Source organism: Cherax quadricarinatus, chromosome 5 (genome assembly GCF_038502225.1).
Source record: "Cherax quadricarinatus isolate ZL_2023a chromosome 5, ASM3850222v1, whole genome shotgun sequence".
Classification (NCBI taxonomy): Eukaryota; Metazoa; Arthropoda; class Malacostraca; order Decapoda; family Parastacidae; genus Cherax; species Cherax quadricarinatus.
The window spans coordinates 15211877-15225498 of record NC_091296.1 but is presented as its reverse complement, the minus strand read 5'-3'; the positions used below and the strand labels follow the sequence as shown (position 1 = coordinate 15225498).

Sequence of the window (13622 nt, the reverse complement as noted above, 5' to 3'; positions counted from 1 at the left end):
TTTATGGGTTAAGACTCAGTCTTTTTTTTTTTTTTCCTCTCATTTCTTAACTAGTAAGGAGCTCTTGAGGTAAGGAATTGGACCTGCTGTCCTCTTGGATTGAATCTGAATGCCTCCTATTTCCCTGGTGCTGTATGACTCCTATGGATTTAGCACTTCCCCATTAATATATATAATTCTTATCTCATTTACTTCTTTCTTACCTTGTTGAATCCCACTGGTCCATGCCTTCCCTCTCTCCTTCCTTTCCAGAAGTCTTTTGTTTTTGCTATGGACTCGGGCTCTTCCTTGTAAATATTTAGTCATAATATGTACACTTATGGGGGGAAATTTTCTAATGTTATGACCCAAAGACAACTGCTGGAGTCAATTAGTATATTCATACAGGTTGCTCACACTTGGCACTTATACGTATATGAATTACTATATGCCTATCTCATCATTTGTGGTCTTTGACTCACAAACAGTAAAGCAGTGGGGTGAGACTGTTGATCCCTCATATTCTTTCATGCTTCACATTCAACTCTGGCACTGTTGCATTTTCAGCAGACACATAAAAGTTCTCTTATCCTAGATCCCTGGTCATGCTGGAGTTCAAGCATGTGTACAACACTAGGAATCTTAATTGACAAAACATTCTGTCTGCACTACATCATCAGTCGAATACAAAGATGAATCACACTCCTGGATACATCAGCACTGGTGGTAGACGAAATAGAGATGTAGTGTGATGTAATCAGTTTATCACCCTAGGTACAAGATGATCTGTCTGTTAGCCTAAAGCAGAAGCAGTTGGCCAGAGGCAGGCCATGCTAAATAGTTGTCAGCAAAAGAATTGATGAAAATGCCCCTTGTACCAAGATTCAATAATGTCGCAGTGTCTTTCATGTATCGTTACATGTAAATGGTATTAAGTACTACTGGCGAGTTGATGAGACATGCAATAACACTAAGAATATTGACAAAATGCTTCACCTGTGCTGCAGACTTCATCATATACAGAGATATATGATAGTAAAATTACTAATACGAAAGATCTGGAGCCAGTATCAGTTCTCAGCTGAAGAAAACTTGTAACATGGTGCAGTGGTGCTGGGTCTTTAGTCTTCATTAGTTTTGGTTATACTCTTGGTAAGGGACTTTTGATATAAGGAACTGAACCTGTCCTTCCCTTCCATAGATCAATCTTATTGCTTCCCATTCCCCAGGTGTTGTATGATCTGTAGCACTTTCCATAAATATAATACAGTAATAATATAATGATGGTACAGTATTTTTTATTATACTATAAATATATACAAATATCATGTAACACTTTTGATGCCACTTACAAAAATTTTTTTGTAAATATAGTAGTTTACACAAAAAAGTGATGTAAGTTTGTAAGTCATTAGTTTATATTTTATGCATATGTTTACTCCATATAGGTAGTAGGTTGGTAGACAGCAACCACCCAGGGAGGTACTACCGTCCTGCCAAGTGAGTGTAAAACTGAAGCCTGTAATTGTTTTACACGATGGTAAGATTGCTGGTGTCTTTTTTTTATCTGTCTCATACACATGCAAGATTTCAGGTATGTCTTGCTACTTGTACTTACACTTAGGTCACACTACACATACATGTACAAGCATATATATACACACCCCTTTGGGTTTTCTTCTATTTTCTTTCTAGTTCTTGTTCTTGTTTATTTCTTCTTACCTCCATGGGGAAGTGGAACAGAATTCTTCCTCCGTAAGCCATGCGTGTTGTAAGAGGCGACTAAAATGCCGGGAGCAAGGAGCTAGTAACCTCTTCTCCTGTATATATTACTAAATGTAAAAGGAGAAACTTTCGTTTTTCCTTTTGGGCCACCCCGCCTCGGTGGGATACGGCCGGTGTGTTGAAAGAAGAAAGTTTACTCCATAGATTTTATAGGTTATATATTGCTACTACTGTATATACTTCTGTTGCATACTTTCCTTGCCAATTTACTTCTTATATCATTGCATACAATAATGAAAAAGGCATTTACTTACCTTCTGTGACAATATACATCGCAGAATGATAACACAATTATATACATATATGTCATTAACATAATTATTATTTTTCAGGCAACATGGCGCCTTGGGCTATTATAAAGGTCTTTCCCCAAATCTGTTGAGAGTCGTTCCTGCAACAGCCTTGACTTTTGTTGTTTACGAGAAAACGTCTCATTTCTTGTTTAAGTTTCGCAAACAAGATAAGGTCAAAGAAGAGAATTCCAAACCCACTGCAGGAGTTGCACTTGGAGACTGAAGGTTGGAACAACATTTCAAAGTCAATACTGTATATTGTATTCACCTGCATGTTCTACATCTCAGATGTGGCATAATTTTATTAAAGATCTTACTACATGAAAAATATTAACACTTTTGTATAATCAGTATACTGTACTGTACTGTATAGTATGGTTTGTGCATTATGTGCAGCAATCTTTGTTTGTTATGCAAGTTGCAAATTTTATAAGAAGTCAATGAAAAGTAAATTAAAGAGACTCAAAAACACTGTGCTGAATAAAAAAAAATTATACGTATACTGTAGAAAATCATGACAACTCAAATTAATAAAATATTATATGCAGCTTATTTAACATAGTGTAATGATATGGGTGTCCACAGACTATCCCAAAGAATAGCCAGAGGGTAAACAAGATTGCTTGGAAACTCAGTAAGGTTGTATTTTCTTGGTACAGAAATGTTCCATACAGAGGAGGGGAGGACACAGATGTCCCTCATCCTAACCCTTTTCCCCAGCAGCAGACACCATGTAGCAATTAAAAATATTTCTTGTTAAAAGAAATCCTAATTGTATATAGAGTAGTACTCATCAGCAGCATCTAGAGCTTTTTACATAGAAAACAGTACTATTGCTAGGAAATGTGAGCTTACCAAGCATTTTGCTTATGTATGTATTCATAAACTATAGCAAAGTGAGACAGGCATATTACCACTATATGAGCAACATTAAATACATCATTATGAAGTCTCTTACTGTGTCTTAACATTGATTGAATTAAGAACATAAGAAAGAAGGAACACTGCAACAGGCTTACTGACCCATGCGAAGCAGGTCCATGCCACCCCCGGCCTAGAACATTGACCACCTAGTCAGGTCACTTCCACTTAAGGAAGGAGCACGGCACCAGACCTGGTAGCACAAGCTAGTCAGGTCCAACTCACACCCACCCACACCCACTCATGTATTTATCCAACCAATTTTTAAAACTACACAAGGTCTTAGCTTCTATGACGGTACTCAGGAGTGTGTTCCACTCATCCACAACTCTATTACCAAACCAGTGCTTTCCTATGTCCTTCCTGACTCTGAACTTTTCCAACTTGAAACCATTGCTGCGAGTCCTGTCTTGGCTGGATATTTTCAGCACACTATTTACATCCCCTTTATTTATTCATGTTTTCCATTTATGCACTTCAATCATATCCCCCTAATTCTACGTCTTTCTAGAGAGTACAGATTCAGGGCTCTCAGTGAAGAATAACATGTAGTTTGGTTTCCTATTGCTCAGTGGTAGAGCACTCAGCTCACACCCAAAAGGACCCAAAATATTTGGCAAGTCATTTAACATTTGAAGCCTATTTATTCACTTAGCAGTAAAGAGGTACTGTACCTGAGAGATATTTGATTGCATCCTAGGAAAGGACCAAAATGGAAATGCTGTAAGCCATACTACAGTACTTGACTTTATTGGGCTACCCTGGGTTAATAACCCAGTATTATACAGTGGACCCCAGTTTACGATCAGCTCCCAATGCGACCAACTATGTAAGTGTATTTATGTAAGTGCATTTGTATGTGTATATTTGGGGGTCTGAAATGGACTAATCTAATTCACAATATTCCTTATGGGAGCAAATTCGGTCAGTACTGGCACCTGAACATACTTCTGGAATGAAATAATATCATAAACCGGGGGTCCACTGTATATTCAAAGGTTAACTTGAAATAGAGTTAGCATTGGCAGTCTTACAAAATTTACTTTTTTGGTAAACTTAAGAGTTAGAAACTTTGAGTGTTGCTGGCTCAGTTTTAATGTGCCTGTCTAATATCAGTAATTATAGACCTGAACAACCATATTCTCTTCATTGTTAGGTTCACTGTGTTTGAGGCTCATATATTATAAATTTAAATTTTATGAATAAGCAAAGTGAAGTTGTGTTCTATCAATATTTACAAGCAGCTTTTATTTAACAGCAAAGTAAAGTGGAAAATAAATATTGTTCCTTTACTGTACATTCAAGTGATCATCCATGGCATCAATATTAGTCTATTGTTATATTGCCCCTTTGATGAGGATGAAGATGGATGTGTTTCTGGACTAGGTATGAATTTTGTAGTCATGGATCATAGCTTTATACTATGTTAAAACATCATTTAGTACATGACAGTTTTTTTTTTTTACTGGGGATTGAGGCATGTGTTACTGAATCATTGTAAATTTCTTACATTCAGAGTTGTATTGTGCTATAAACTGACTGTATAATCTGAATGTGTGATATTCTGGAATACGATAATGTTTATTCTGTTTATTTATTACCTGAGTGAGAATTGTATGTTCAAACCTCTCCAGATAAATAACTGGTAACTGTGCTACTTGAGAAGAGTCAGTCACATACCTTACACTAATTACCCAGTTATTGCCTCCCACAGGATATTGAAATAAGCTTTTAAGTTACTAGTTATTTTTCTAGTCTTCAGTTTATTCCTGCCATATTGGAGGCTCATAAGCAAACCATTGTTCCTAGTTTATGATGTTAAAACATGTAAAATGTTTAGTTTTTAATAATGCTTTATTTTTTTTTAAGTGTTGTTGTTTTGTGTGGTATAAATATAATGCAGAGAATTCGTTGTTTGGAAATTAGAAGGAGGTGCAGGATTACCAAAACTATTATCCAGAGGGCTGAGGAGGGGTTGTTGAGGTGGTTTGGACATGTAGAGAGTATGGAACAAAATAGAATGACTTCAAGTGTATAAATCTGTAGTGGAGGGAAGAGGGGGTAGGGGTTGGCCTAGGAAAAGTTGGAGGGAAGGGGTAAAGGAGGTTTTGTGTGTGAGGGGCTTGGACTTCCAGCAAGCATGCATGAGCATATTTGATAGGAGTAAATGGAGACCAGTGGTTTTTAGCACTTGATGTGCTGTTGGAGTGTGAGCAAGGTAGCATTTATGAAGGGATTCAGGGAAATCGGCAGGCCGGACTTGAGTCCTGGAGATGGGAAGTACTGTATCTGCACTCTGAAGGAGTGGTGTTAATGTTGCAGTTTTATAACTGTAGTGTAAGCATGCCTCTGGCAAGACAGTGATGGAGTGAATAATGTTGAGTTTTTCTTTTTCGGGCCACCCTGCCTTGGTGGGAAACGGCTGATATATTAATAATAATAAAATGCTACCTAAAACTTCACAAAGCACTACAGTTACACTATCACATTATCTGCTACCTTCAACATTCATTCTTGTGTTTTCTCAGTATGAGAAGTATATTTCTTCATTGTTAATCAGTCATAAATAATATGTTAGAAGAAATTTTCTCACAATGCAGTTTTGCATCGAGGGTCCAACTGTTTTAGACAAAGCTGAGTACATACAAAAAATATTTATTATATTGTAGTATATTTATTTGTAGTTGCAAGAGTTGAGTTATGCTAGTGTTGTGGTGTCCCATCTTCAGTATTTAGTTTGCCATATACATGTGTAGTCTGTGAAGAAATATTTTCTAATGTAACTTCTGCAACATATTTTTTTAATAATTGTCCTCTTGTTCTCCTTGTTAACAGTGCTTACAACTCTTCCTTATCTTTTTTCTCATATCCATTTATGATCTTTTATATGGTAGTCATATCCTATCTTGTTTTTGTAATTCATATTAGATTACACTATACCTTCGATTTAGTAGACTTCAGCAATATAGGACAAAATTAGCTGTGTCACTTGATCTGTATCCAGCTGTCTGTTATTGTTATAATCACAGAAATCATCAATGCTACCTTCCCTCCCATATTAGTCCATTAATATAAATGTTCTTTTAGGGCTTTTTAATCATGTTGATTTTTTAGGTTTCATAATAGTTTTGCAATATCTGCAAACCTTTTCATGTAAATAACTTGCCAGGAGAATCCTGGCAAGTCATTTACAGAAATTAAGAACATTGTCTTGGCAGGTATTGATCTTCGTGTACCCCCAGTATATAGTACAGTATCTCAGTAACATTTTCCTCATCATTTGCATTTGATATTAAAACCAAAAAGTACCATGTATGTATTGGTTTATTTAGCCTTTCATTCCGTTTATATTAATTTTGTAAGTTTTCAAATCAGTCTTTCATGGAGAATTATCATGTCTTTTCAAAATAAAAAAAAAAATGCAGTGTGCCCATCTATAAAAGTCATGTGTAACTCTTGGGACAATTATCATAGAAATACTGTATAGGATTCTGCTGATATGAAATAACTATTTACAGTTAGCATGTTTTTGCTCAACGTACTTTTCTCTAAATGACGTTTTCCGTGTTTTTACAACACTTGTTAGTAATACAGTAATGTATGGTACCTTTAATGGGTTATTCCTATCGCCTTTTTTTTTTTAATATTGCTACAGTGTTTGCTGTTTTTCACTTTTTGCAAGTTTACCTTATTTGTAACAGTCGTCAAAATGATCCAGAGTAGATAATCAGTGAGCTTATGGTAATTTTTCCTGTACATTCCTTCAGTTTTATTTTTTTCTCCTTACATTGATATTGTACATACTTTTGTCTTGTTTGAATCTATGGTAAGATTTTTGGTTAGGAAATTTTCTGTTAATCCTGAGTCTTTTCTTTCTTTTTCACAGCTTTCAAACACTTATTGTTGAATCATTCTTTTTAGTTTTGTGTTTTGGATTGATTATTTTTAATATATTTTCCTTATAAGTTATGTTGCAGAACTCTTTGTATTACTGTACTCTTATATTAAGTATTGTTGAATTAAGTCTACACCAGTAGACTTAATTTTTTTTATACTGTTGGTCTTTTGTTTCATTTCCCTTGATTTTTTCAAGTTTTATTAATATTTTGTTTCATTTTCCTCATCAAAGTTATACTTTGCAACATAAATTCTCTTAATGATATAGTTCATGAAAACTTTTACAATGTGGGTTTACATAATTTATAATGTGGATGTCTTTTACTTTTGCAGTAAATACTAAGTCTATTGCAGTACTGTATTTATGCTCTTGCATTCTCTCCATCGAGGTGCCTCTTTAAATGTGCTAATCCATGAAAAATCTTGTCATCATGCTTACAAATTTTGTTGACAAATTTCATATAGTAATCTGATTCTTTGTAGCTTCAATTGCACACTACATATAAAATATTTTTTTCACCTTTCAGTTTTCGGTAATATGTACTATAACTTTTTTCAGTACGGTACTGTATTGTGATGAATGGTTTAGAAAACCGACAAGTTGAAGAATTGAGACACTTATGCAACACATGGGAATCTTTATTGAAGAAACGTTACTCTTAGGTCACACTACTCATGCATGTACAGTAAAAGTATATATATATACACACCCTTCTGGGTTTTCTTCTATTTTCTTACTAATTCTTGTTCTTATTTCCTCTTATCTCCATGGGGAAGTGGAACAGAATTCTTCCTCCATAAGCCATGCATGTCATAAGAGTTGACTAAAATTCCGGGAGCAAGGGGCTAGTAACCCCTTCTCCTGTATACATTACTAAAGTTAAAAAGAAACTTGTTTTTCTTTTTGGGCCACCCTGCCTCGGTGGGAAACAGCCAATTTGTTGAAAGAAAGAAGAGCAACATATTCATAGCAATCTGTTGCTTCCTTCCACCCTCAATGAAATTTTCTTATACACTGTACTTTATATACAGTACTTATCTCTTAATATTTTTTTTTTATGCTTGTGGCTTCATTATCACAGGTGTCAATATGAAGAAGAAAGAGTAGAATTACATTTCTCCTCAATTATGATGAAGCACATGAATAATTACTTAGAACACTCCACATTTCCTTCCCTGCAATGCATGTAGATGCAGTAATAGGCCAAGCTGTGGTGGTACGAGTTGAAAACTGCACTCGGGATCCATCTCACCTGACAATTACTGGTTAGGTGGAGACAGGAAGAGTTGACCTGTTCGCAATCTTGGGCTGTTGCTTGTTATGATGAATAAGACACGTGCAACACTAGGCATTTTTATTGCTGAGTAGATATCCTCTGTACCAAGATTCCAGTGTTGTATCAGACAAGTATCATACATTAATGGTATACAATACTGAAAGGTTGATGAATAAGACATTTACAGCTCCTGCATATTTTTATTGCCAATATTGTAATTTCTGCATTCATCAACTTTTCAGAATTGCATGCCATTTATATTACCAGTTATATTAGGAACAATGCAACTTCACCACTGAGTGCAAAACGTTGAGTGGCGACATATTTATTTATTAGAAGTTACTGCCATTAACTGGATTTTTGGTTTAGTATTTCTCTAGAAATGGGTCAACAAACCTGTCTCCAAATACTGGATTTTGAACATAAATTTTTATGCAGATGTTTAAATTTGTATAGACTATTAGGTTTTCTCTTAGTATGTAGCAGTGAGCATGAAATTATTTTTAATCGCTTATCTAAATTGGCATTTTGAAAATTAATGTTGGATAATCCATGTTGCATTACCCTAATTTTTTCATACTTATTCTAATAAATGTGCTTTAAAGTGGCATTTAGTTATTGTTGGTAGTTAACAAATGGTTCTGAATGTAAATTAGGAAAAAAAAATGTACATTTTATTTTTCCTACTTTATGATGAGATTTATTTATTTATATCCTGCCAGCAAGTACTATTTCTAACCCATCTCCCTGTGGTTTATGTTATGTATGTATATACTGTATGTCAGTAATGTTGATTGGCATCCCCTTGATTTGGTATGCGTCTCTTAGAAACTATAAAGAATGTGTACGCAATTATAGCTGTTATAGTAGTGATGCTGTGTATGATTGATCACTGCCAGGTTGTGTCAGGTGCCTGGGCTAGATCAGATTTGTTCAGTTCCTGGGGACTCTAGTGTGTGGACGTGTATACTGCAATTCTCTCTATCCACATTCTCTTATATGTACAATAAACAGCATAACTCAAGTACGTCTCTTTCTCTCTCTCTTTCCCCTGTGGTTTACTTGCATTGTTTATTGCTCAGTTACAATTTATATTTTTTTTTTCAATAAGTAGGCCCTCTCCCACCGAGGCAGGGTGACCCAAAAAAGAAAGAAAATCCCCAAAAAGAAAATACTTTCATCATCATTCAACACTTTCACCACACTCACACATTATCACTGTTTTTGCAGAGGTGCTCAGAATACAACAGTTTAGAAGCATATATGTATCAAGATATACAACATATCCCTCCAAACTGCCAATATCCCAAACCCCTCCTTTAAAGTGCAGGCATTGTACTTCCCATTTCCAGGACTCAAGTCCGACTATATGAAAATAACCGGTTTCCCTGAATCCCTTCACTAAATATTACCCTGCTCACACTCCAACAGATCGTCAGGTCCCAAGTACCATTCGTCTCCATTCACTCCTGTCTAACACGCTCACGCACGCTTGCTGGAAGTCCAAGCCCCTCGCCCACAAAACCTCCAACCCTTTCGAGGACGACCCCTACCCCGCCTTCCTTCCCCTATAGATTTATATGCTTTCCATGTCATTCTACTTTGATCCATTCTCTCTAAATGACTAAACCACCTCAACAACCCCTCTTCTGCCCTCTGACTAATACTTTTATTAACTCCACACCTTTTCCTAATTTCCACACTCCGAATTTTCTGCATAATATTTACACCACACATTGCACTTAGACAGGACATCTCCACTGCCTCCAACCATCTCCTCGCTGCTGCATTTACCACCCAAGCTTCACATCCATATAAGAGTGTTGGTACTACTATACTTTCATACATTCCCCTTCTTTGCCTCCATAGATAACGTTTTTTCACTCCACATATACCTCAACGCACCACTCACCTTTTTTCCCTCATCAATTCTACGATTAACCTCATCCTTCATAAATCCATCCGCTGACACGTCAACTCCCAAGTATCTGAAAACATTCACTTCTTCCATACTCCTCCTCCCCAATTTGATATCCAATTTTTCTTTATCTAAATCATTTGATACCCTCATCACCTTACTCTTTTCTATGTTCACTTTCAACTTTCTACCTTTACACACATTCCCAAACTCATCCACTAACCTTTGCAATTTTTCTTTAGAATCTCCCATAAGCACAGTATCATCAGCAAAAGGTAACTGTGTCAATTCCCATTTTGAGTTTGATTCCCCATAATTTAATCCCACCCCTCTCCCGAACACCCTAGCATTTACTTCTTTTATAACCCCATCTATAAATATATTAAGCAACCATGGTGACATTACACATCCCTGTCTAAGACCTACTTTTACCGGGAAGTAGTCTCCCTCTCTTCTACACACCCTAACCTGAGCCTCACTATCCTCATAAAAACTCTTTACAGCATTTAGTAACTTACCACCTATTCCATATACTTGCAACATCTGCCACATTGCTCCCCTATCCACCAGGCCACCGGGCCTGGTGGCCTGGTGGCTAAAGCTCCCACTTCACACACGGAGGGCTTGGGTTCGATTCCCAGCGGGTGGAAACATTTCGACTCGTTTCCTTACACCTGTTGTCCTGTTCACCTTGCAGCAAATAGGTACCTGGGTGTTAGTCGACTGGTGTGGGTCGCATCCTGGGGGACAAGATTAAGGACCCCAATGAAAATAAGTTAGACACTCCTCAATGACGCACTGACTTTCTTGGGTTATCCTGGGTGGCTAACCCTCCAGGGTTAAAAATCTGAACAAAATCTTATCTTATCACATCCCCTACCCACTCTGAAACCGCCTTGCTCATCCGCAATCCTACATTCTGTCTTACCTCTAATTCTTTCAATTATAACCCTACCGTACACTTTTCCTGGTATACTCACTAAACTTATTCCTCTATAATTTTTACAATATCTTTTGTCCCCCTTCCCTTTATATAAAGGGACTATACATGCTCTCTGCCAATCTCTAGGTACCTTCCCCTCTTTCATACATTTATTAAACAAAAGTACCAACCACTCCAACACTATATCCCCCCTGCTTTTAACATTTCTGTCATGATCCCATCAGTTCCAGCTGCTTTACCCCCTTTCATTCTACATAATACCTCACGTACCTCCCCCACACTTACATCCTGCTCATCTTCACTCCTAAAAGATGGTATACCTCCCTGGCCAGTGCATGAAATTACCGCCTCCCTTTCTTCCTCAACATTTAAAAGTTCCTCAAAATATTCTCGCCATCTACCTAATACCTCCCTCTCCCCATCTACTAACGCCCCTACTCTGTTTTTAACTGATAAAACCATACTTTCCCTAGGCTTTCTTAACTTGTTTAACTCACTCCAAAATTTTTTCTTATTTTCATTAAAATTTCTTGACAGTGCCTCTCCCACTCTATCATCTGCTCTCCTTTTGCACTCTCTCACCACTCTCTTCACCTTTCTTTTACTCTCCATATACTCTGCTCTTATTATAACACTTCTGCTTTGTAAAAACCTCTCATAAGCTACCTTTTTCTCTTTTATCACACCCTTTCCTTCATCATTCCACCAATCACTCCTCTTTCCTCCTGCCCCCACCCTCCTATAACCACAAACTTCTGCCCCACATTCTAATACTGCATTTTTAAAACTATTCCAACCCTCTTCAACCCCCCCACTACTCATCTTTGCACTAGCCCACCTTTCTGCCAATAGTCACTTATATCTCACCCGAACTTCCTCCTCCCTTAGTTTATATATATATATATATACATACATACATATATATATATATATATATAATATATATATATATATATATATATATATATATATATATATATATATATATATATATATATATATATATATATTATTGGGATATTGGCAGTTTGGAGGGATATGTTGTGTATCTTTATACGTATATGCTTCTAAACTGTTGTATTCTGAGCTCCTCTGCAAAAGCAGTGATAATGTGTGAGTGTGGTGAAAGTGTTGAATGATGATGAAAGTATTTTCTTTTTGGGGATTTTCTTTCTTTTTTGGGTCACCCTGCCTCGGTGGGAGACGACCGACTTGTTGAAAAAAAAAAAAAAAAAAAAATATATATATATATATGTATATATATATATATATATATATATATATATATATATATATATATATATATATATATATATATATATATATATATATATATATATATATACGTATATATATATATATATATATTTTTTTTTTCAACAAGTCGGCCGACTTGTTGAAAAAAAAAATATATATACACCTACCATCCGACTTACGACTGAGTTCGGTTCCGAGAAACCGGTCGTAAGTCGAAATGGTCGTAAGTCGAACTTTACTACTGAATATCAACAAAACATTTTTGTAATGACTTTATTTTATTGTTTTATTATGGTATTCCATGTTTTACTTTACTTTTTATGTTGTTAGCACTGTATTTTATACTGTAAGGTTTAGGATAAACACTGTGTACAACACAAATAGTTGTTTATTTCCCAGAAATTTGGCATAAAAAACACGGTCATAAGTCGAGTGGTCGTATGTCGAGCAGGTCGTAAGTCGGATGGTAGGTGTATATATATATATATCTCCTAGGTACAGGGTGACCATGACTGATTCAGCACCATTGGGACCTGTATGGTGCCGGATTAGTGATTTTACCGGATTATAGAGTGGTTACGTTAGAATACACTTAACCCAACAGCGATATTTACGCATTGGCAATTTCACCCACTTTACGCCCTATTTTTGGCAAATTCCATTGTTCCAGTCTATCAAACTCATAGTTATTTCACTAGTATTCCTTCTGTTGAGTATAAGAAACTGCCCATTTACCTATTTCAACTACCCAATAAAGTGGTCAGAAATTGGTAATTTGGCCAATTTTGAACAAATTTCAAGAGATGCCAGTTTCAAAATAAGGTCCATAATAAACAATGCAGACATTTCTGGCACTAAAATAACATTTTCTATGTTCATAAGTCATGTCTCCAGGCCCCTCTTATATTACGCTTGTTTTACATTTTTAATTTTTATTCACATAAAAAATAGATTTACGTACTCTTATGTAGATTACTGCATTATTGTAATAATTGCATATATAATGTCAACCCATTCATGACTGCATCTTAGAAATAAATGGTATAAAATACTAACACAATGGAAATATAAACACATATGCAGTATAATGTGATCACATTATACTGCATATGTTTACATTTCCACTGCATCTTAGACCAGCCATTTGGACACATATTGGACAGTGACATCATTTGTTTACTCTTGATCATTGGCAAAAATTGAACATTTCTTCTTCTTACAGCTCAATTTCAAGGTACTTTGCTTTGTGAAACCAATCAAAATCATATCTATTTCTGTAATATATTTTCCATTCTATCAAATGAGACCAAAAAAAAAAAAAAACATGAAAATACACTGCAAAGTCGCTGTTT

General features: G+C 35.8%; 1 protein-coding gene across 2 annotated transcripts in view; it reads left to right on the top strand.

Moving 5' to 3' along the window:
- LOC128684893 (solute carrier family 25 member 32) overlaps window positions 1-9176 on the top strand; it is a 145748-nt gene extending 136572 nt beyond the window's left edge. For both annotated transcript variants that reach the window (XM_070100655.1, XM_053771221.2), the window contains exon 9: window positions 2097-9176. In XM_070100655.1, the coding sequence (XP_069956756.1) occupies window positions 2097-2280 (184 nt within the window). In that variant the 3' untranslated portion in view covers window positions 2281-9176. The remainder of the gene's footprint in view (window positions 1-2096) is intronic.
- The last annotated feature ends 4446 nt before the right edge of the window (window positions 9177-13622 follow it).